Raw genomic sequence first — 26,252 nt, 5'->3', positions numbered from 1 at the left:
AATACATCAATGCTTTCTTCGGCCACCTGTTTTGCTCCATCATTATCACATGTCCGTACCAGGGCAATTGTTTAGTCTTTATTCTCTCTGAAGTCGTGTATACTCGACCTTATCTTCGTCGTATATCTTCATTTCGTATATGCTGTGTTCTGGATATCCTGCACGATCTTCTCTCTACCGGGAGATTTTCCTTTTTTTAACATATTAATATTCAAACCCCATATTGAATATTCGTCGTCCAATTTTCTGTATCGTCCTCGTCGCAACCTGTAACAACTTGGTTGTATGCGACAAATAGACTTGTTAGGCACTTATCGTCTATCTTAATTCCCATTCTCGCAATTTTAATTCTCCAACTTCTTAGAACTTGCTGAATGTTTATTTTAAATAAGTTTGGTGATAAACTGTACCCTTATGTCAAACATCACGAATGCGAGAATGGTACTTCCTAGCTAGACTACACCTTTTTACTTTCAGTATTTGTTCTGAATAGCTCGAACATGAATATTACTGAGGTCCGATTTCGTCAATAGCGTTTTCAATGGTACCGTGTCGTAAGCTTTTACGAGATCCGAAAATACGAGGTGAGTAGCTAAAGTCCACTTTTCTCCAGTATTTACTTTAAAACAAATCAATACATGAGCGTCCCGCACGAAATTCGATATGTTCTTTTATTTCTATTTTTTTTCAATTTTATTTTTCCATACTTTGTCGTGGACTGTTTTTGCCGTCTTGCCCCCCGGGACAAATCTTTTGTTTGGGGTGGGACGCAGCGGTTATTGCAGTTATAGATAAAAACGAACAGACTAAACGATTTGAACTCTTGAACTCCTTTATTTATTACAATACTTCCAACAATTTTGGAATTCGTTATTTATACCAAGATGCCAATTTTGAAAACATGGAACTGCACAGAGGGCGGGCTCACTTTGGCATATCTTACATCTTAGATTCGTCTCTCTCCTTTTGTTTGTTTTTGCGCAATTTCTGCAGCAAAGGAAATAGGACTTTATTAATGATTCTCTGAAAGTTATAAACTGCAGCTTGTTATTATTAGTTAATCTTTTGAAAATTAAATAGCTGCTCCAAACTGATATGTCCAAAAAGTGAAAAATTACCTTGTACCAGAATATCGTTTTTCGAGGAGACGAATAATATGAAATCATTTGGTCGGATCTATCTATTCCTGACATAAATTTGTTATATTCAACAACTTCCATGGGCTTTGTTTTTGCTTGACCATACCGATTTTGATTATCTACTAATGCTGGGTGATGACCCGTTGTGAGAACAATTACATCGCGCTTATCCCTCCACTTTGACACATATACTTTTTTAGCGCTTCCAAATGTGTTCTCTCCGAGCCAGTTTTTTCACGACTAATGTTGGATTGCTTCTTTTATTAGATCGGAATGTTCCAGTCACATGAATTTGGTTTTGAAGAAGTCTATTTGCAAGATTCACGCAATTGTAATAATTGTCCATAAATAAATGGTGCCCTCTGGTTGCATTAGATTTAACACAAGAGTATCAAGTTTAGAAAGGTCAACAATAAAAAAAAATTATAATGCATCACAACACGTAATGTTAAGGTCCAATGCGAGTAAATATAGTTTATGTTCCTTCCAGAAGAATATTTTATTTAGAGGCTATGAAGGGCTGCAGCACATAATACGACTTGCCCGGTGGGACACCTATCATGTGTCTCATATACTTATAAAGCCTATAAAAATATGACGGCTACAGCAGGCGTGTTCCTGTGAGCAGGACGGCTATAACAGCCGTGTCCAGCAACGTGTTAATTTCCGTTGTGTTGGTTAGTACCAGGATAATGATATCAATTACCATTTATATAAAGTTATTATTGAATGTTTTCAGAACTATCTATGATTTTTTTGTCACTTATAATTTCTAGAAGTGTGCTAGGTTAAACTATACAGTTATTGGACTAGTTTTTAACCATATAAACACCGCATCTATATCACAAGAAACAGTAAAGATTTTCAATGTCTTCTCCACTATTACTTTCTTCTACGATATCTGAGTTTTCTCTGTAGTATTTATGACACAAATAGTCCAAATAGTCAAGTCCATTGTCTGGTATATGCAAAATCATTTTTGATAGCGTTTTTGTTCATGATTTTTGAACATATTCCACATAAAAACTTTCGTTTTCTTGGTTTAACTGCTTGATGACGTAACTTTTTTTATTTTTTATTTTTTTTATTTTTTACTTTCACGTTTTTTTTGTTCCTCTTTTTATTTTTCAAATAGCAAAGGAAGTTTTGTTTCAAATATCTACTGGTATTTTTCAGATGTTAAAGCATATGGAATTTTTTCAGTTTGACATTCATTTTTGCAATTGGTAGAATGTAGGTAGCAAAGGAATTGTGAAAGTGATACTGGTCTCTTGAACCTGATATACAAAAGCACTGATAGTAATATTGATCTCCAAATTAGATGCACTAATAGATGCAATAGGATTAGGGTAAAAACGACAGTAATTGGAAAGTTAATGAGCATCATAAAAATTCTTAAACAAATTTGATTTCAAAAATTTGAGAAATATATAATGATATGGTACTACCGACACTATAGGCTTACGGTTAATGGTAGGCTTCTTCTTAAGTGAAAAAGATTATATATAAAAAATTGAGGACAATATTGTTTTGACATAGTTATATTCGTAGTTTTTAGACATAACGAGAACATTATTTTAAAGACGTTAGTCCGTTGGAAATCCTTGATGGTTTTCTCAGAATTTATTCGTTCAACCTAAGCGTCAATTCCAGAAAACAATTGTCTTTTGTCGGATTCAGTAACACACGCGCTTGTTGTTGAAATTGCTTAATGCTGTCTACTCGTAATATGAAGATTTCTTTGGCCCTGGAAGATTCTTGAATGGGTTTGCCTGGGACCTATTTGACAGTAGAAACCAGGTTATCTAATTTCCTTGGAAATCCATTCCTACCTCCAACTCGGAAATCTATGGCAGTAAGTCGATAGAATAAATTCAGAATCAATAAGATCAATATTTCTATCAAACTTCAATTTAAATATTGAATTTTTGAAATTGATGAACCTAATATTTTTTGAAATATATTACAAAATTTAACACGCTGAAATAAGTAACTAATTGATTCCTAGATTATGAATACACAAGTATTCGAAATATATTGAAGTTAGTACACATTGGTGTTCAGTTTGGCCATAATCTCACACGAAAACTCTTATAATCTAGTTGGCAAAGACTCAAGACCAGCAGTGATTACTTTTATTTCTATTTTGATCATTTCATATTTTTTTTTTTTTATTTTAGCTTTTCATTTCCTAGGTGAAATTCCAATGTGTAGGCAGACTGAGACCTTGATATTAATAAAAAAGGGGCGATTCAATGAAAAATTATATATTTTTCATAGAAAACATTTTCTATGTTTTGGCCTTTATCTTTATATCCTATCGAAGACCGAAATTAGGTCGTGACGTCGATTCATGGAAATCTGAAATAAAAATTGTTTATTCTTCTTTTGCTCACCATATTATGTATTTTTATCCCTCCATTCATTTTTATTTTTTATTCCACTGTGTTCATTATCGTTTTCTTCTTCGCTATTATATAATTTCTCTTCATCTTATAGAAGTCCTTTTGTTCTGCATTTGATGCTGATTTTAATTACAACTCAGATGTGGAGATTATGTTGATGCAAAGTCAAACCTTCTAATTGAATCTCTGATTCAAAGAGACATTTTCATCTATTATTCTGTATAATATTCAATTGTTTCGAGATGGAATTAAAGCACCCTTCCAGTTTATCCCGAGCAGATTTAAATGTTAATAAACAAGTAGGCAACCTTTCATGCGATTTCCATGACAGTTCCCACAGTGACACAAAAAAGAAGTCAGAAAACCGATTATCGGCGTACGCAGTTCCTCTGATCGAAATTGATTCCCATTTTTCTCGTTCTCACATGCGAGCAGATGTGAATTTTCGGTCGCATGTTCCCCTCGGAGGGTAAACATTTGCAACGAGTCCCATTCATCATTATGATAATGAATTTCATGAAGTATGATTAGTAATAATCCAGCAATTTCATTGAGAGTAGGGGTAATAGAAGTTCAGGGCTGGAGTTCAAATATTTCTTTGATATTATTATAAATCTTGACTTTTTGCACTATATTATGAATATATGAAGTCATAATAATACTAATAATTATAATAATAATGTTTTATTTGACCATGTTTAGAAAAAGATTTTCCATAATTGAAAATATAAATTTCATTTTTAATTCAGGGTAAAAAATGACTGTTTTTTTCAGAAAGGAAATTTTTGGGATGCCCTCTCCCAATAATATCTTAAAAACGTAATATTTGATTAAATTAGAAGATTCAATGCCACAAATTCTTCAGATAGATCTTTCAATATATCATCTTCAATCTCGCTTGAACACAATTCTAAATTTTCTTGTCCATCACTAGGTAATAGCTTTTTAGTGATGTATTGTCAGAATTCATATCAACCAGGTATTTGTGAGTGATCCGTTTTTGATAATATAGAGGGTATCTCATAAATATTTTTGTTTTTCAATGCTCACCGTTTATTTAATATTCGTACAAAGAGAGATTCCTCATAATCCATACTAGCTCATCGCATCCTATGGTTTTAGCTCAACCTTCAGCAAGCTCTTTGGTAAAACCATTTTTCTGATTAAATGCAAAAAGTTGTCTCACTACATTTTCAACATCTCCTTTCCTATGGATCTGAATAAAGGTGCGGACTAAATGCTAAATTCCAATACCACTAATTCCTTCGATTATATTCTCATGAAACAACTCGCTTTCCATTAATTAAACCTGAGTATTTATCCGATAAAACCTCATACATTCGTATTAGCGGTCCACTATATAACTGGCATTGATTTCTCGACCATCTGGAATGATTTCGAAGAGCACTAAACCTTCATAATTTCACCACACACACAACAAGACTTTCCACTGTGCTGTGTGATCATTAACTGTGTATTTTCCATTAATTCCACATATTTTTCTTGCTGTCACAGCTACTTCAAATTTTTGTTTTCAATGATGTCTTAAAAACACAGGAATTTCATGTTTATCTCACTTCATATTACTTACTGCGTTGTCAATAAATAAAAAGAGAATGATTTGAGGAATGTGGTGCAACTGTTCTCTTCATAGGAATTTTCACATTTGAAAACCAACATCAATAATGAGACACCCTCTGTACCAAACATAACCTTATGTAACTTGCAGGTATTATCAATAGTATGATCTACTTAAGAATCTATTTGGTGGCTGCAAAAGGTCTATGAATTTCGTTTTAAGGTTTAGTGGGAAAAAGTGTTTGAATACTTCATGAAAATCCTATCACAGAAATTTATACCTTTCGCTTTGCGTTGGGTATTGAACTATCCGCTGAGGGTAACGCATCATGTTTATTTCTTTGTATGTAAATAGCTGTTTTGTTGATGTCTTTCTCTGGAGAAACCTGTTCACGAGAGCATGAAAGCCGAATAGTACAGATATTATTAGTTATTCTGAGTTCGTCTAGTAGGTTAGGTGTAACAAAATATCTCATGTTGGAAGATATCAAAATTTTCGTTTCAAAAAATTTGACGGGGCTAGAATTATAACTTATATTAATGTTGATTTATGTTACCGCAACTCCTACTGTCCTGTTAACTATTTTACAATGACGGTTATACATCGACCAAGTAGGCAAATTGCTGACCAAAGTTTAGAGTGGAGGGTAGACTCATTACTATTTTTATTTGACTGTAGACCACTATTGTCAATATTTGAGCTGGTGCAGGAAACGACAGCATTGAAAAGCAAAAAGGAGTATCCAGCGACAAATCGCGAATCTGTATAGGTATATATAAAATCATGGCACATGACTGAGTAATAGTTTGGGAGACTATTTCTTATGGTAGCACTTTACCAATTGTGTTTATTGAAGGCAATAGGATAGTTATGTGTAATGTTGATAATATACAGAACGCTTTACTGCCTCATCTTAATTGATGTCCACAAGTTATTTCTAAGAAGACGTGAACAATTTAGCTATGAGGTTCTTGAATATACGAGGATTATCTGAAAAACTATCGACCTAACAAAGAAGCAAGACATTTTTCTAATAATCATTTTTTAAAATAGCCACCTCATAGCTCAAACTTATTTAAACTTTCCAACTTAAAATTTTTATGGTTTAACATTGAAAAATACTAACATAAAATGAGATTTCAGTGTCTATAAGTGTGTCACATCATAAATGAATTTTTAAGGTGCCAAGCTAGGGTAATTGAGTGATACTTCAACTTAATGTCTATGAAGTAAGGAGTGGTATATGACAGGCGGTAGATGTGACAAAATCCAATAAATCTACTAAGACGAATTGTCGGAATTTAAAATGAGGTCAACTGATCGTCATTCCTTGTGTGCTCTCTCTAGCCAGTTCGTCTTAAGTTTGTTGCCTTTTTTACAACGATAATATCGTTAAAATATAAAAATTTATAAGCTCTTCGTCTAGTTGTCAATAAATAAACGCCACTCAGGAGAACAAAGGACATAACGTAGAAAACATCTTATGCCGACTTCGTTGGTCTGTTTTTTTGACATCAATAAGCAACTTTCATTGCTTCAAACGGGAGTCCAAAAAGCTCTGCTGCACTCTAAGGAAAATTCAAACTCATTAAGTCTTCTGAGGCATAAAAATGATGTTTTGGTAGCTTCTGCGACAGTAAAAATCTAATAGTTTTATTTCGTTAGGGCACTGGAAGTTGTGGGCTATGAGAGAATGGAGCCGAGACGAAGCAAGATCAGGATATTTGATAGGTTTTGATAAAACTATGGTACATGACTGTTGGGAGTAATAGTTTCTTATGGTAGCACTTCACCAATTGTGTTTATTGGAAGCAATAGGATAGTTATGTGTAATGTTGGTAACATATAGAATGCTTTACTGCATTATCTTAATTGATGACCACAAGTTATTTCTCAGAAGACTTGTACAATTCAGCTATGAGGTTCCTGAATATACGAGAGTTGTCTGAAAAGTTATCGACCTAACAAAGAAGCAAGACATTTTTCCAATAATCATTTTTTAAAATAACCACGATTTTAGATTATATACAGCCCAGTGATGCTCAAACTTCTTAACCCTTCCAACAACCTCTTTAACCCTTCCAACAACCCCTTTAACCCTTCCAACAATTTTCGCATTCATGTCTTCTTGCAGGATTAATTTTGCAAAACTAACAGTCACTGACGTGGTTTTTTATGGCACTCCCGAAATTATTGGTACTGTGAATTTCATTTTCCGTTTGTTACCTTAATGCCAGACTAAATTAAATAGAAATAACAATAAAAGTCTATTTATATAAAAGTGATGTTTTTTTCATTAAAAACTTGTATTCCTACCTTATAAATATCTTTTGTAATTACTGCAAGCAACATGTGGGGCCCAAGGTTTATACAAATTACGAACAGGGCATTTGGAATAAGATTTTAAGACGTATTTAAATAAAATTTCATATCTCATACTTTAACGAATATATCAAATCTATAATAAAATGCATCAACATCAGACTTACACTTTCTAGATGACATTTTAAGCTCTTTCAATCTTTTAAAAAAGAATTAATTGTTGTTTATCTCTTAAATGACATCAGTGTCTAACAGTTATGCCATCTTAATTTTTTCGCGGTATTTTTAAAAACATGATTATTGAGTACTTTTTCGTTTCTGAGTATGTGGGCATTTTTCTATTATTTTAAATCATTTACAAAATAGATTTTAGTACAAGTTTAGTTTCATTATTTCTACTAATCATTCAATCAAAGTCAATTCTTATAAATGTGTTATTTTTTATGTAACACTGTGAAAGTGTCCTACTTGGAAATTTTACAGTAATAAATAAATATTTGTGTTTAAATTATGATGAACTTCTAAAATCATCAACAGATTGAAACATTTCCAGTTACAGACCTGTTTATTATAGCAGTTATATCAAGCACACACCGACAATAGAATCGGGCACGTGTACATTAGACCAGTTTTTAGGGTAATTCCGCCCTATTCGCAGTCGGCCTTGCATCTGTCTCGTACAGATGTGCACGCGACATGGCACACTGCCGTTGTTCTGAAAGAGAAAACACCCTTTATACAAACAATTCAATACAACGAACAGGGGGTAAACTCATCAACGAATCTTCTAATGGGGATTTCATGGTTCAAATTAATAATTTTATTTCACACAGAAACATGCACCAGGTGCATCGTTAGCATTTTAGCCATGATCTGGAATAAAGAAAATATTATAAAATATTAATTATTCTTTTGGTCATTATAAACATCGGACCACTATAATCTTTTAAGTATAACTATTTTTTTTTCTAAATTATTCATCAGATCCAAAAAAGAAATATGCCGGTAAACAAGTGACACGTCTTTATGTGGTGATTGTAACGAATATCTGTAAAATGTTAAAATGATTGCGTTTGCAACAGAAATTTGCATATTATTCGTATCTATAATCCTAATAGTGTTCAAGTGTGTTATTTTGAAGCATACTTCACCAAAAAAACTACCCAAATTATTGCTTTAATCGAAAATGAACTTGGTCAGCGAGTTGTTGCAATAATTATTGTGTATGTATTGTGCAGTTGATCGAAGAGTGTGCCAGCGTTATAAGGAAGCTGGATCTTTTCATAGGTGACCTGGGACAGGCAGAAGGCAATTAACAACCACTCGTGATGAACGGCACTAAGGTAACGATTTCACGACAGGTCTGTGAGGTACGAGGAGTGGCAGTAAGACGAAGACCTTCAAAAAACCTGCGATTGGTCCAAAACTTACTCCAATTCATCAGCAAGTACACCTACGTTTTGCATAGGATCATTTAAATTGGACGTTGGACAATGGGATTCTGTTCTGTTCTCAGATGAGACCAGAATATGCCTCCGTGGTAGCCACCGAGGAAGGAAAATATACCAAACACCAAGTGAGTGATTTGCAGATTGCAGCTTTGAACAGCATACAGTTCTGACCTAAATCCGATAGAATATTTATGGGATGAGCTGAAAAGAAGAATTCGAGCTAGACTTCCTACTCCAAATTCGATCCCAGTGCTTATTTTAGCAGTAGAAGAAGAGTGACTTAATATCCCACAGGAAATAATAGCTAACTTCATTAGATATATGCCTAATCATATGAAAGATGTTATTGGGGCAAGAGGAGGTCATACCCATTATTAAGATATTAAGTGTTAAGTTTTAAATTGTCAATAACCCTATTTATGTTGATAATAAAGAAGCTCAGTTCGCTTAATGCGTTAATTTCACTATGTTAAACATGGAAGTCGAAATAAGTTTACATATATTTATACTTACAATAAAGCATATTAAATTGTCTTTCAAACAGCATAGTTTTTTGATCTGATGAATAATTGGAAAAAAATATATGGTTAAAATCTAAAATTTACATTGGGCCAATTTCAATACACACAAGTATAATTATATTCACTTCAATTTAGGCTCTATAATGTTCCTTCAAACATTAGGATATCAGGTAAAAGTAATTTCCGATAAGATTGGAGTCCTACGAGTTCAATTGAGAAGGAGACATAGGTTCTCTCTTTGTATCAGCTATATCAATATTGCGTGGAAGTGTATAAGCACTAATGTTATCCTAAAAATTTAGAAGCCGATATCCGAATCATTAAAAATCTTTGTGTCTGCGAAAGCAGAAATCGGAAGTCATTTGTCCGAACTTTGAGATAGCACTTCATATTATTCTACACTAACGACAAATTTTTCGGATGATTGGCGCTTTCTTTTTAAAAAGAGTGGATATCTATTCACAATCCACATTATGTCATAAAACGCTAAACGCTTTAGCTCTTTCTTACATAGAATTAGACCTGATGGACATAAGACTGGATAATTAATGATTTTACGAATTCAAAGGGGATCGCAAAGCTTTGCTGTGAGGTATTTCTATAATTCAACTGTAAAACCAACAGATAGATAAGAAAAAATATTTATTGTATCGTTTATAAACTGGGAGTATAATAAGGGGTTTTCCAATAAGAAATTGACCATTTTTTTTCAAAATAAAATGAAAACCATTTGGGATATTTGAAAAATTTTATTATAGGGTTGAAGTACAATCAAACAATCAAACAATGGAACTCGACTTCGCTCATATGGCCACCGTGGGCACGTTTGCAGCGGTTGATTCGTTGGACCCAATTTTCCATGACTCCACCACACATTTTGGCCGAAACGGCTGCTATTTTGCGTTCAATGTTGGATTTTAACTCTTCCAACGTCGTCGGCTTATTATCATAGACCAATGACTTGACGTAGCCCCAAAGAAAAAAATCTAGAGGTATTAATGCGCACAAACGAGGCGGCCAATCGATCGTGGTTTTTCATCAAGTACATGTGAATTTTCACCCGCCCAATACCGCATATTTTGTTTATTGACAAACCCATTGAGCCAGATATAAGCTTCGTCACTTCATTTTCCGATGACCTGATCTTGTATGGGTGTAAAGTAAGATTCTTACGCAGAATTCGCCATAAAGTGGTCTTGGCGATGCCCAACTCTTGAGAATACCGTAGAATTGGCTGATTTAGATCATTTGCTACGGACGCTATATTTTCGAAACTTCGACCAACCCATAGTCTCACTAGCACGGCAACATCACACAACGAATATATAGACTCAAACTTTTTCACTAAACTTGTTACTGCCTGTCTACTAGGAGGAGAATTACAACCGAAAATCGGAGTAACGCTCTTAAAGTAGCGACCACCAACTCCGAATTTCTGTAGTAAATTTTTAAGATTTGCAGTTCGTGTGCTTCACCATGAATAAAAGGTTATGTCTACTGAATAAACCGACAGTGACAGTTAAGTGAAAAGGTGCGTTCATAAACTAAATTCAAAATTGTCAAGTCCCTATTGGAAAACTTATGTATTAACGACACTCGTTGTGTATGCTATATTTATATTATACATTGCGGTGCACATGTATGGAAAAAATCAATTCAAGTGTTATTACGTACTTATGTGAAAAAAACCTGAAACACGTCGATTTTTATTCTTAAATTGACAACTTACAGTATGAAAATGTTAAATAAGAAAGGAGGTAAAGTGGCACCTTGTTGGGAAGGTATTTTAGTCCTCTATTCAGCAATATGAAAAGTTTTTCAAATTTTTAAGATGTGAAATTATGATAATGTATAACAAATACGTAGAATGAAGATGTCACATAATATTTAGAATGTATTTGTCAATGTACAAAAATTCCATAAGAAGTAATCGAGAGGAGTCAAATCGGCGAGTCTAGCCAACCATTCGGTCGTTCCACGTCTTCTAGTCCAACTATTGGAAAAAATCTCGTTGAAATAATTTCTAGAACTTAAAAAGAGGTTCGGAAATTAAATAAATACACATACACATAACAATAAATATCATGGTCAACATGTTTCGCGGTCTACAGTAAAATTGAGAAAAAGTTTCTTGAAACTAGACATGTAAAAAATATTGAAAAACCAGGTAGAAATGTTCAATTTACTGATGAAAAAAGTTAGGTGTGCTTCTAGAGATTGAGGAAAATCCGCATAAGGCAACTCGAGAACTTGCCACCGACAATGATGAATGCAAATCATCTATTTTGAGAGTTTCGCACAAAGAAACATACCACCTTTACAACGTTTAGTTGGTTCAGAAGTTGAATGAAGATGGTCCTGATAGAAGGAAAGAATTTTGTGAATTGATGATGAACAAAATGAACGTAGATTTACAGTACATAAAAAGAAGGTTTTTCCGGTGAAGCGACGTTCCGTTCAAACGGAACGGTTAATAAACAGAATTTTAGATACTGGAGCAGAGAAAATCCTCTCAGGATGTGTGAGGCTCACACTGAATACCCTAAAAAAGTGAACATTTCGGCTGGTATGTATCATTAACAATAAAATTATTGGTACTTATTTTTTTCTATTTACTACCAACAAGACGGAGCTCTACCGCATTTTGTACGTACAGTTAAAAATTATTTAAGCGATAGGTGGATTTGGAAGACGGAGAACGATCAAATGACCGGCTAGGTCCCCCGATTTGACTCCTTTCGATTAGATTCTATGGTTTTTTTTTTAAATCTAGAGTATATTTCAATGAAACAGACAATATTGGTGATTTGAAAGCTGAGATAACGGAAGAAATTAACAAAATAACCCCCGAGTCAAATGTAGGAGAATTACAAAAACGCTTCGATTTTTGTGAGTGAATGATGGTTATTCTGAGCATTTAATTTAATTGTAAAGTACATTGGAACGTACATTCTTAATATTATTATCTTTATTCTACGTAAAGTTTTATGATAGACAAAATTTTACATCCTAAAAATTAATGTTCTCAGTTATGATTGCACCAACTTTAAAAAACTTCATATTGTTGAGCAGAGGACTAACATTTCTTCCCAACAAGGTGCCACACCTCCCATTTTCTTATTTGAAAATTTCGATGGTGTGTTTATAATTGGATGCTGGAGAGGGTTGATATTTTTATATTTTAAATTGTCAATTTAAGAATAAAAATCGATCTGCTTGAGGTTTTGTTGACATAATACATGATAACGCTAAAATTGAATTTATTCCATAAATATGGATGTATTAGTGTTATTTTGAACGCAGTATGTGACTGAAATTGAAAGTAATTTGAATAATTTTCAACTAAGTTATCGAATATCAGTGGAGGCGGCAAAAGATGAGAAGTCTACAGTTTTATGAATGTTGTGTGATTGTGTGAAAGCAAAAATGTGATCCGTAAGTTTTATTGATTAATATTGCTTAATTTTGGAAATTGGAAAACTAGTGGGTTACATATTTTCTTTAAGAGCAGATTATAGAAAATTAATATTATATTTTTTCCAAGTCTCACGTCACTCTCCCAAATGTAACTGCAGATGTAAGTTATTGTATGATTTCCTCATTAAAACGAATTATAATGCGTTTCAACGTTTTAATAAAATCTAGTTATGTTGCTTATCGCGTTTTCCCTTTATCATTCTTAATAATGAATCCTATATTTAAACTTCTACAAAATTGAAATACTGTCTTACAGAGAGTAGTATTATCCGTTTTTAAATAGATTTAGTGAAATAAATCATGATTCATTTCATATATACAACAAAAAATAAAGGAGACAAATATTTTTTGGAATAAAAGAAGAAAGATATTTTCACTAGTTTTCAGAAAATGACATGATCTTAGACCTGGAATCGTACTTCAAAGCCATGTTTGTACTATTCCAATTGTAACAAAACAAGATATTCATAACTCCCGAATAATAAGTTTTAAAGTTATAAAACCAAAAAAACTATCATTTTCAATGGGAATAATAAAAAAGGTACCCAGAAACTATTGGTTACTATCTGTTATAATTAATATAATATAAAACCAATCCATCAAGAAACTTTTAATTTTGAATGAAAACAGTTTCTCCGAATTAAAATGGATAGTAGATTTTTCATTATAGTCTATAGGAGTACAAGATCTTGTGAAACTGTAATCATCTTAAACTATTGATGAATTGATAGAGAGTTTATCAAAAAAAGTGAAAAAATTATCTATTTTGATTTCTTGTTTTATTTAGCTAGTGATAGTAGAATTAATGACTATAAAATCCTAATCATTTCCTTGGGTATCCAACACACGCAAGATCTATGGATTAAAATTGACTTTATACTAGCTAAAACAATTTATGATTTTAACATATAACAAACATATATTAATTTACAGAGATATTTCTGATTCAATTCTGTCATATTTAGAACTCTTTGTTTGTGTTCAGTGTAGTTCCTCTTCAGTCCACGTTAAAAATACGACTTGGCCAGTTCTCCAAGATTTTTCACAAGCTGCTGCAATCTTGGAAACAGCTAGTAGATCTTTTTTGGTAATTATAAGTTCTTCTTTTCCTGCAAAAAATATAATATGAACTTGATATAGGGAAAAATTATTATTAATCTAAGCTACAAATTAAGTGGAAGACAAAAAACAACAATGAATTAGGGTTGAATCTTAGTGATCTGGGAAAATAAATTTTCTTATTAGATGTTTCATTTATTGAATTATACGGATTTAGTTTGAAGTACCTGAGTACCTTATATAAATGAAATAAACGAATAGAAACAAGTTATCAACAGATAGTTTGTTTATTATAGGATTATATGGTTGTATTAATTGAAAACAACGGTCTTACATACAGGTCTGTAAACGAGGATAACGAGTTGGGTTCATTTCACGGACGCTAAATTACCTTACTCTGTGGCCACCAGGTCGGCGTTGTAATCAAGAGATGGTGCCAAATTGTGTTATCCTAAGAATAGTAGTTATTATTATAGTAGTCTAAAAGTAGTTAATATGTAATGTAATTATATAGAAGTAGTTAAATAACAACAAATAATGATAATTGTGAATATGCTGTCAAAATTTTCATCTCTGCCCTTCCCCTTACATGAAACCATTTCCATCTTTATCATCTCTAGATAGCAGCGCCGCGGCATGGCTATTTCAATCATTTGGACAAGAGAACCAAGCCGCTATATATAAATTTCCATTGGTGTCCAGCCCTGTACGTAAGACTGTGCTCAAAACATATCATAACATGAAAAGGGACAACAATGATTGAATTTTTATATGGAATACCGTTTGTACTATATCAGTTTCTGAATCCCTCCAAAGTAACTTTGTTATGAAGTACTGTAGGCCTAAATTTGTCATTTTGATTATTGCTTACCCAACTTCTAGTGAACGGCAAAATTTGGACACTACGGAATGTATAATACATAGAAAGGCAAATAAAAGTTCAACAACAAAACATTGAAACTTACTTGTATTATAACTTGAATCTTTGAAATAATAATAATAATAATAATTTGAAGATATAAAGAAAAGGAATGAGACAAATTTTGAAAAGAATAACGTGTAAAAAGTAAACCGTTTACTATTTGACAGTATTCAACAAGAATGTTGAATCATAATTTCTTATTAGGTACTTAGAGTCTAGAGACTAGTCATGGTTTGTTAGTAAATAAGTGTAAATAAGTGTAAAATGTTGCGTGAAAATGGTTCTCAAATATTATAGGTATTCGTCAATAGAGGCTTTTTTATAACAAAATTAGGACCCATATTAGCATTCCTATGGAAAACCACAATTTTAGTTTTAATGGGATTTACTTCCAGCTTAAATTTTTCACATTAGGACTCTAAAATTTTAAGGTTTTTTGAAGCTCTATTCGAGACTCGTTTTCATTGTTGTCCAAAGTTACTCCTTCAGCACAATGATTTCAAAAGTAGGCTTCCAAGTCTGAGATCAGGAGGGAGAAATAACAAGGGGATCAGGATATCTCTTTGTCAGTTATTCTAATTTCTCCGGAGACTTGATTATTTTGCTCAATGAACAGTGAGGCCAAGTCGTAGATAATTTTTAGAATCCTAATAATTTTTGTACATATATGTTACGGGCAAATCATATAATTCAAGCATTCTATGAAATGTCTAGGCGTTACATGAAATTCCGGAATGAACTTAGGTCATGTATATAATATTCATATTAACTTCGTGAGTTTGCATTAATAGTTACTTTATTTATCTTCTGACGATTGACTTGAGCAGTGAAGTTTACAACTGATATATGGATAGTTAATACTTAATATAACTAACCTAAACTAACTGTGTTAAACATAAAGTTCAATGCAATTCAAAATGCAATTCGTCATGCAAAAACAAATTGGTGGATATGCAGCGAAAATTGATTTTAGTAATATACTTTTTTTACATTAAAACGACTGTTAATAATTTATATAAATAATTTGATTGAAAATTCTTTATAACTCAGTGTACACTGTGTTATGATAGTTGTTTTCTGCATTCATTGTTATATTAACAGTACGTACAATTACTTATCAGTTGTAAACTTCTCTCGTCACATCAATCGTCAGAAGATAAATGAAGTAATTTTGAATGCAAACTCACGTAGTTAATATGAATATTACATGGCCTAAGTTCTTCATGTAATGCCTAAAAAGACTAGGCATTTCATAGAATGCCTGCATTACATGATTTGCCGGTGACACATACATACAAAATTCACTTTAAATAAGAACTTAAGAAAGATTACCCAGGCTGTAGCGGACAGCGTTGTTTCTTGAAAAAATTGAGAACTGCGAAAACAAAGTTTGGCCTTAACGGTGAAGGAAATAGACAAAATTGCCGAATTTCCTCTAAACGCAATTCTCCTTGGATTAAGGAGAAACACACGCAACAACATATCTCCATTTCATGTTAACTAATATGTGGTATTAACAAGATGGTGCTTCATCTCATTATACATTGGATATACGATATACAGAGTTTTCATAGAGATGGAATTATAAAACGGCCGACCCTGTACTAGAGTTTTTGCTTTTAAGGATATCCTAAAAACAACATTGACAAAAATAGATCAGCATATGCAAACTCGTAGAGTACTGTCAAATAGTAAATGATTCGCATTTTTCATGCGTACATTTACTGTATTATTTGTTTAATCATTCTTTTAGGGTTGAAGTTATAATATAAATACAAGAAAATTGTGGGTACACTTTTCTTCACCATTCCGTGTATTTCATTTTCATTCGCAGCCCTATAATATTAGTGAAGAATGAACAGATTTGTCGTTCAATAGATCAGTTTAAATGTTGATGTTTGCGTGCCGATAGAATTCAGTCATGAGATTACAAAAATTAATTTAATTGACAGTAGTATGTATAAATTATTGGAATACAAAGAATATTATGAGAATAGCATTGCTGTTACTACACTTTCTAATTGTAATTATATAAAGCCACGAATTATTAAATAAATAAAATTTGTCATTTAATGTTTTCGAAAAGTGGACATTTCTTCAATAGTTGAGTAATAGATTATTGAAACAAAATAATATACTATAACAAAAGAAGCAATGATGGAGTCGGAAATTCAGATATGAAGAAAGTACAACAGTCAATCTAACTAGAAATCAATTGAAAATTATACCTACTCATATCTTATTTTAACTGTATTATCCTCTTTTTTTTATAATTTTTAATAATAAACCATTCTTAAAAACTTATGTTTCAAAAGTATATGTAGTTTTCTACTCAAATGTTTTTTTAATCTCATGAATTTTTAATAAGTTAGTAGTAATTTCATGAAAATTTTTTAACCAAATCAAATTACCTTCAAGAACATTCATGAAATGATCCATTTCTTTTCGATAGGCTTCTTGATATCGGGATGCAAAACTATAATAAATGGGTGATTTTTTGGTTACTCCAGGTTGATATTCCTCAAGATTTGACATGGGAGATTTATTTTCAGCTTTAATCATTCCCTTTTCTCCAAACACCTAGGCAATAGACACAATGAAAAGTTGAATAAAAACTCTTATGAAAATGTGTTCGTATTAAGTCATTGAAATATTTCTCAAATTACAACTTTTCAGATCTTAGACCTTTCTCTTGAAAAATCTATTTTTTATGGTGTCTTTTGATAGAAAATATTTATTCTTTTATTGTCTTATCCAATACGAACGTTAGCTATTGTTATTTGCTTACTGAGTTTCTAAACAGATCAACATATGATACTCCAAACCACTAGCGTAGGTTGTGCAACGATGAATGCCGTATTCTCTTACTATGCACTTTGCCTTGGACAATCAACTGTCTTAGCATGATACCAAAATACTACAGATTCTGTTTCCTTTCCATATTCTCTGCATAACATCCAGGTTGGTGATGACTCCGTCCAGGATATTTTCAAAATACGCAGATATATCCGCAACCTTCAGGTATTCTACTGAATAACCGAAGGATAAAAATATAATAAATCATTACTCTCATATTCGTAGTGGATTTTCTATCAGGTTGAGGCCTAGGGTGGCAGATTTCAAGGGACGGCAAATTTTTTTACAAAGATTTTTATTTGCATTAACAAAATCACACGTAGAAGACGAGTTTTGGAATTTTCACACTAATTTGATGAAAATTGAAATACAAATGCAATATACTAAATACCTAAACATCTCCACATGACCATTTGCTTAACGCTTTGTAAAATATACTACCACGATCATAAATTTTTAAATCATTGCAACAGACATCTGATATTAAGTTTGAAATTTAATCATTATTACAATCTTCAAGTTATAATTTTCCATCAATCACTATTAAAATTTTCCCTCCATGTCCCGTATATATTATCAAATCCACTCACACAATACAATAAGCAAAGTATCAATTTGAGTTTAGATATTTTTTATACGTAAAGAAAAAATAACTGAAGTAAGTTCTCAAGTTGAAACTTATAACATAGAGTTGACCACCATTGCAGAAATTTATAAATGTCATAAGCTTTTCATAGCCAAAAGAGGATGGCATCAAACGTAACATATGAAATACCTGATGAAGATATTAGAATTATTGCGAGTAATTACTTCAGAGTTAACACCTTTCTCTTCGTCATATTCGACTAACCAAAACGGCAAGAGGCCTATAACTGATTTAGAGAAAAATCATTACTCCTCACATGCCTCCAAAATCGAGTAAGTTAAAAAATCTTTGTTCCTACGAGAACAGAACTTGGAAAACATTTGTCCAAACTTTGAGATAATACTGTTATTTCTACTCCAACGACAAATGTTTCAGGTGATTGTTTAAAAAGAATAGACTATTCATGATACACATAAGTCAAGAAAAACTAAACGCTTGAGCTCTTTTGTGCAAAGAAATGGACCTTACATAAAACTAGATAATTAATGATCTGGTGTGAGCTGTATAATTTAACTATAAACTGTGAGTGTTCATATTATATGAGGTGTTATTTTGAAAGCAGTACATGACTGAAATTTTCTTGTTTTAAAATAATTTCTCTTAACAATAATTGTCAACTAAGGTATCGCATGTCACTAGTGGCGGCAAAATAAGAGAACCCTACTGGGCATACCTACAAATCACCCCGTGAACTAATGTATGGAAAACATATAGAAGGTTGTGGTACTTCTACAAACAAGCCACTGAAATTGCTTAACATCTCCTTTGCAACTGTGAAGCTATCCATAAAAAGCTGCGGCACATCCTTATCTCCGGAGCCCACCCAGACTGCGTTTCTCCCTAGTTCTAAGCCTGGATGAATAGAGAGGGATATTAATTGGGATAGCGATTCAACAACAGAAACAGTCATCTTAGTATGTAAGTAATAAAATAAAATTTTTACATCCTTATAAACGTAGTAAGTGTGTCGTATGAGTGAAATATATTGAAATTTAATTTGGTCAAACGTAGAAGTGGAGAGATAGAGAAGGATCGACCAAAATATATTCATGGAGGGTGTTTTCGTTGACTCTTTAACTTCTGTGGGTTTAATATTATTTTAAAATGTATATCAAACTAATTCTCAAGATTTTATTCGCCTTTCATCAAAATAATATAGAATCTTTCAAAGTATGATAGTTGAATTGAGAAATTTCTGTTTAAAATATTGATGCAGCTCTATTTTTACTGATTTTCAATACTTACTTCCAACCTTTGATCGTATCCAAAAATACATTGTCTACTGAGATCAATCATTGCCAATGTACCACTTTCGAATGACATAATTATATTGACGGTATCAGCATCGTCAATTGCTGCTATTTCTGGTATGTTAGCCTCAGCGAATACGGATACTTTGGTTGGATACTCACCAAGAACTGAAATGACTTGATCGATGTCATGAACAGCACAATCGTGAAAAATTCCACCTATAAATCAATTATGAAAATTATCATTTTGTCATGTTTGCTAGTTTCATTAAAGTTTTTACAGGATTAGAGTAATAAAGTTCAGTGAACTGTTCGTCCTTCACTTTGAAAATGTGAGGGATTGTAACCATCATTAGTCTTCACATTTATTACAATTATTTAAAATGTTACAAGAAGGTCCATATTGCTGTGCTTTATCGAAGTTACTTTTTCATGAAATATCCTTTATTTTATTTTAAAGATATTAATATTACAATAATATGAGGTTATGATGTACGGGATATTCAAAAAGTTATAACCAATTGTCCATCGTGACAAGCTCAATACCTCGTATAATGTAAACGAAATTCAGCAATGAAGCAATCTATTACACCCAAAATATTCAAATAGTAGTCGAACTTCTGGAAAGTTAATCATTTTGTTAATATTCATTGGATCTAATACAGGATGAATGAAAATAGTAATACATTATTTTCTTGGTTTTTTCAAATGAATCACCCTATGACCTTCAGAGACATCTATTCATACTTTAAAGCCATAATTGAAAAAAAAATGAGTCCATTTTATTGAAATTTGGTAACCTTCTAGGCCACTCCACTGGACCATTTCTTCCGATCCATATTCCAGGATATAGTTCATTCAGCTCACCATTAATGAATTTATTAGCGTAAGCAGACGTACGTGGACGAATTGAGTGACCAGAAAATCTAAATACATCTAACCATTTGATAAAATATGGTAACGTGCACGAACTTGTTGTATTGTAATACCATTCGTCCTAATCTGTGTGTCTCGTTTATATAGCTTTTCACATATTCATTGTAAAGCCTATGATTTTTTTCATATCCACTAATAGTTTCCTCTTGATATGCTGTTATGATACTATATTTAATATTTGATACGAGGGTAGCTACTGAAAGTTTGAGATATGGCAACACTGATGTGAATAAGTTTGACCATTTTAACACGTCAAATCACGGATCTATGCATGTGAGTGCGAAACTAAACAGCGATCGACTGTATGCGTCTTTCAAGACGAGCCAAATTTAACAGAAGTTGTTAACGCACGAAGCACTTCGAAGCAAATAATCGACTGTTTATTCAGAATAACTAATAATGTTGCCACCGTTCCATTAGAGCAACGTTGAACGGTAAATTTTGAATGGTAAATTAGAAATTGTTTGCCAAAAGTGTTCGAAATAAGGGTTACCAATCGCAAAAGACAATGCGAGTACTCACTCATCAGTTTCAACAAACACGTTTTTGAACAGTCAAAACAAGGAATTTCTGGATTATTCTCCGTATAATCCTTGTTGGGCACCCAATAGTTTCTTCTTATCACCGCAGATCAAAAGTCAATTGTGAGGTCAAAGTTTTTTTATACAAGAAGGTTTTTGCGTTCTAATCACTGTTTTGAAGGTACCTCAATCGGAATGGAAAAAACGATTTGATAATTGGTTCACACACATGCAAAAGTGTATAGATCATAACGGAAAATATTTTGAAAAACAATAAGATCATGTCAATTTATAAATTTGTTTTCCCTTCGTAATTACAAATGTTTGTTGGTAATTCCTTCTAATATGCCAGCCCCATGTGAGCTCTGATTTCTTTCATAGTTCTGTATATTGGAATAAATTGTTTAACTATAACTACAAACTTCGTAACTTCACATTAAATAGTCACCAAGTAGACATTAAAATTGGACTTCAAGACAAGACTAATTGTATTTATACACACTATGTCGTTGTGGGGTATAATCAATAGTCCCATATGAGTTATTTGTTAATTCGACATTTGTGGCATGATCTCACAAAGCAGCCACAGTTCACAATGCCCTCCAAAGAGTGGATCATTATGTTAGTAAGTCATTTATTTCATCCTTCACAAATTACTATATGCAGATGTTTCAATACTTGCTCAACATTGCTTACACTTTTCAATTTACTTCACGGGCACCGTGAAAATTTTTCATCATTAATAAATAATTTCACTTTTATCACGTTATCAATAACTGTCAGCTGTTATTTGCAATATCAACACGTGTATTAATATGAGTTTTCTTTTTATGCCGCTCGTACAATCATTACTAGCTTTATAAATTAATATTTTATTCTTACTACTTTCTATTTCTTTGTTTTTGTTTAAGTTTAGTTATATGTATATCCTTGAAAGTTGACTTCATTGACTGTACTCTTCATATATTCAATCTCAATGTTATATTCCCTGAATCTAATCCAATCCTAGTTCATTCTGAAGCCGAATATTTTATTGAAAATAATTGTGGCGGTTTCATTTGATACCTCAATGTATAGCTGTAAATTCCTTTAGAATAATTAGTTTGTTAAGCATCGTTTTTGTCAAAACAAAATGTTTAGTAAAATCCGGATACTACAAAATTGGTGGATCAATTAACGAGTTACGTGTTTCGAATGAAGTTTGACCATCATCTATCCAATTAAAATTTGCGTATCTCCTCGTCAATGAATTTAAAGAAGCAAACCAAAAATTGATGTTATTGTAAGATAAGATGAGATCATACCTGAAGTTTTCAGATAATCAAGTGGAGGGGGGCATCCATCTCTACTACATACTTTCACTGTTAATACCCTGCCTATATCTCCACGCATTACTTTTTTCTTTATGGTATTATACGAATCATCAAATCTCCTAAAACACACAACAAAATCATTAGAACACAAAACAAAAATATTCTTCACACACAATATTGCACCTATTAATAAAAGATGTATTTCGGGGAAAAACCTCTTAGCATTCACTATTTTGTTTGGGGTAAATTCATGCACTCTACACATTTCACTTTCAATTTTGATGATCTTGTGAGGCGGGTGTTTCTGCAGTTTATAGATTGAGCAATTTCTCAAATTATTCACTATTCAACGACAAAAGTCTACACATCGAAGCTGTTTACTTGACATCCTGTCAAAATGCATAGGTTAACAGGCCATTTTCTTTCCTTTTTTTTATTTTTAGTTTTTATTTTTAGTGTCGTCAATTCCGGTCGGGATACAACTGTATATTCTTCATAAAATCCTTTGTTTTTTAACTTACTTATAGCACCTATGATTAGTTATGTGAGTAGCTAAACATGTCATGAACCTGATACAACTGAATTTTCTCGATTCATTTAAATGCATGAGGCTATTCTCGTTAGTATCAGTCTTTGAATCAAGGGTTGTTTTTTGGTAGTAAAAATTCCATTTGCGTTCTTTCTATTATAAAGTGTATTCTTTGGAATTCACAAATTAGTTTCAAAATTGTACCACAAAATAGACAAAATATTAAATGTAATCCCATTTTTCCAAATACAACATACAAAAGCAGAAAAATTAAAAATGTTTTCAACTAATGTGAAGAAGTGTAAAATCACATAAGCTGTAAAGATGGAATAACTGAACCTCCACTAATCTGGCACCTTTGGGGATTGAAGGGTGTCTGTTGATTTAAAATTTTGTATTAACGAGCGTTGTATGAAATTGCCGGCAAACCCCGTCTTAGGTCGCTAAAAAACAGTCGTTGCTTGTCTAATAACTTATTCATAAATTTCGGTGTGTAAATGGTGATGAAATCTAAGGAGATGAATGAATTGCAACAAACATTTAGTTTGAACAGGAAATGTGTATACCGTAATTTAGACCATGCTAAAGATCCGCTGATTCGGCATCCACAGGCTGAAGCCCTGACTGAGGTCCTAACACATTTGCTAGCAAGTAGATTCCTCTACAAAAGGCTGATCACGATTCATATCTATACATTCCAAGACTTCTTCTTGTACCAATTTCCTTATTTCATGTTGTTATTTGTGGGTCACCAAGTTCAGTATTGCTTCATTGCAAACTGAATTAGTATTGGTGTTTGGTAGGCAGCTGGTTATAGTTTTCATCAAAATTTCTCCAAAGTAACAGATTTGAATTTTTCCACGTCAAAGCCATTCCAACGTAAAATAAAACACATTGTGAAAGAATGCACCACTACACTATACCTAAACTAAATTTCTGAATAAAGTGACAATGATTGAGGCAGACGTTAGACTAGGACGAACTAGCGGACGCTAGAGTCAAAATTGTTGCCAGACTATTAAAAGTGCCGGACTATGGAATGCCAGATTAGTAAGGGGTTATGTCTGTGCATCTATATCGTCTGACTGAGAGTAAATACACTTTTTAAATATTAACAATCGCATCAAATTATTTGAGAATTTTAAGAGAGGAGTGTTGCGGTAATTTTTAAAAAATACTGTAACTGTATTTGTTACAGAATCAAATATCCCCTTCCATTATCAATGTATCAATGTATTTGACTTCTCTTTCTTAGTAAATATAATATATGGGATAAGATTGTGCGTTTGGGCAAATTAATATCAACACCAAGATTGACCTCTTTCATATTTTTTTATATTGTGGAAATGTGAGATTATATTTTCGGAATGATATCAACAGAAATGGGTTAGAATTCTGCTTAAGGATTGGATCGCGTACATTTGTGCGATGACTTTCATGTTGGATTAAACCAACAGCCGTGTACCGATCAACTAGCTTCGATTTTTGGTGATAACTCGTCCAAAATTGGCTGTTGTTCCAGAAAACATCTCATTGGATATCGCATAATTAGAAAATCGCTCAAAAAAGCTTTTGTTGATTGGTGTTGATTGACTGCTGCTTTATTTGTTTTGACGACCTGCTCTACATCTCCATAGCTCATTATGTCTATTCCTAAATATCTAAATTTTAGTACCTGTTGTATTACATGACCATCAATTTCTATTTTGCAGCGTATAGGTTCCTTAGACATTGTCATGCATTTTGTTTGCTCAGCTGAAATTATCATATTGTACTGTTTACCTATTGTGTTGAAGATGTGTACTAGTCTCTGGAGATCGTCCTCGGATTCAGCTAACAGTACGGTATCATTATGACATTATTATATTGATTAAAAGGGGGCTTAATGAGTCATCTACTCTGATGCCGCTATTTACAGATGCAGCATTTATCAACATGTTATTAATTCTGGCTTGGACTTGGTTATGGGAATAGATGTTCTCGATAATCTGAACTATATTTATCGGGATGTCTCTATTATATAGCAGGTGTATAACATCTTCAAGTTGAATACCGTCAAACGCTTCCTGAAAGTCTATGAAACACAGATATGTTGGTTTGTTATATTCTATGGATATCTCAACTACTTGTCGCAATATGAATACAGCGTCCACGCATGACCTTTCGGATCTATAGCCTTATTCTTCTTCCGACAAAAATGTAATTGCGTTAATTGTGTTACTTTTGTGACTAATTTTAAAGTTGCGTCCAATAAGTTTATGCCCCTATAGTTATTTGGGCACATTTTTATCTCCTTTTTTAAACATTGGAATCATTATACTAGTTCTCCATCTGTCAGGTACCTTGCAGTGCAGTATAATTTTTTTAGTCAGATTGGTAAGTGCTGTTATTAAACTGTCTCCTTCGTATCTTAGTAGCTCGTTTGGTATACCGTCTTGTCCGGGTGACTTCCTATTTTTCAGAGATTCAAGGGCTTTTTGTACTTCTTGCTGATTAATATATAATTCTTTTCTTATTTGTGGTATATTAGTATGTTTATGGTTGTCATTTCCTTTATATAATTCTGTCAGATATCTTTCACATTCTTCTTGTGGTATATTGTTAGTTTCTACAAATTCTGTTATTTCTTCTCGCTGTGTCTGCAGGAAACGCCACATTTGTTTCCGAGCACCATGAAAATCACTTTCTAATCTTTTGGAGAATCGTTTCCAATATTCATCTTTTATCAGTCTTACTAGTAGATTAGTCTCATTTCGGATTAGTAGTATTGTTATTGGGACTCTGGGTTTCGTTGCATTTTGAGCTTGAACATGAACAAATGAGCATTCCGTTTTTCTTTGCATTTATCTTTCTCTTCTTTTGTAAGTCATGGTATTCTCTTAGTTCCCTCCTTGTTGAGTATTGACGCGTGTTCCTAAGGCTTCTTGTGCAGCGGATTGTATATTATTCATTATTTTATTCCTACTTTCATTTACGTCTTCTGTTTCATTCATTAGGTTCTGAACTAGCTTTTGTGTAAGTCTGTGTTGGTTTAGTTTTTTTGTGAAATCTTCCCACAGTGATTCTATATTGCTTCATTGTCTAGTTATTTTTTCTAATTCAGGCCTTGGTGTTATTTTCCCTAGTACCAACCTTTGTTCACCACCTACGTCAGCAGAATTTAGAGTCTGAACGTCCAATATCTGAGTTGGGTGTATCTGTCGATTTGTCACTATGTAATCTATCATTGACCTGCGTCCTCTAGAGTTTTCGAACGTATATGCTTATTTTTGATGTTTAAGATGATAACAGAGAAACAGAGTTTTTGGTAAAAAAAGATTGGTCTA

The 26,252-nt window shown here is 32.7% G+C and overlaps 1 protein-coding gene across 1 annotated transcript in view; it reads right to left on the bottom strand.

Moving 5' to 3' along the window:
* Nucleotides 1-13,767: 13,767 nt before the first annotated feature.
* The window catches only part of LOC130450269 (myo-inositol 2-dehydrogenase-like), a 31,939-nt gene continuing 19,454 nt past the window's right edge, over nucleotides 13,768-26,252 (bottom strand). The window contains exons 5-8 of the mRNA XM_056788585.1: nucleotides 22,389-22,516; nucleotides 19,623-19,846; nucleotides 17,287-17,455; nucleotides 13,768-14,003 (exon numbers count right to left, since the gene is read on the bottom strand). Coding sequence (XP_056644563.1) covers nucleotides 13,876-14,003; nucleotides 17,287-17,455; nucleotides 19,623-19,846; nucleotides 22,389-22,516 — 649 coding nt within the window. The 3' untranslated portion in view covers nucleotides 13,768-13,875. The remainder of the gene's footprint in view (nucleotides 14,004-17,286; nucleotides 17,456-19,622; nucleotides 19,847-22,388; nucleotides 22,517-26,252) is intronic.

This window comes from Diorhabda sublineata, chromosome 11 (genome assembly GCF_026230105.1).
Source record: "Diorhabda sublineata isolate icDioSubl1.1 chromosome 11, icDioSubl1.1, whole genome shotgun sequence".
NCBI lineage: Eukaryota > Metazoa > Arthropoda > Insecta > Coleoptera > Chrysomelidae > Diorhabda > Diorhabda sublineata.
Note: the sequence above shows the minus strand (reverse complement) of the source record. Positions and strands in the feature narration are given on the sequence as shown.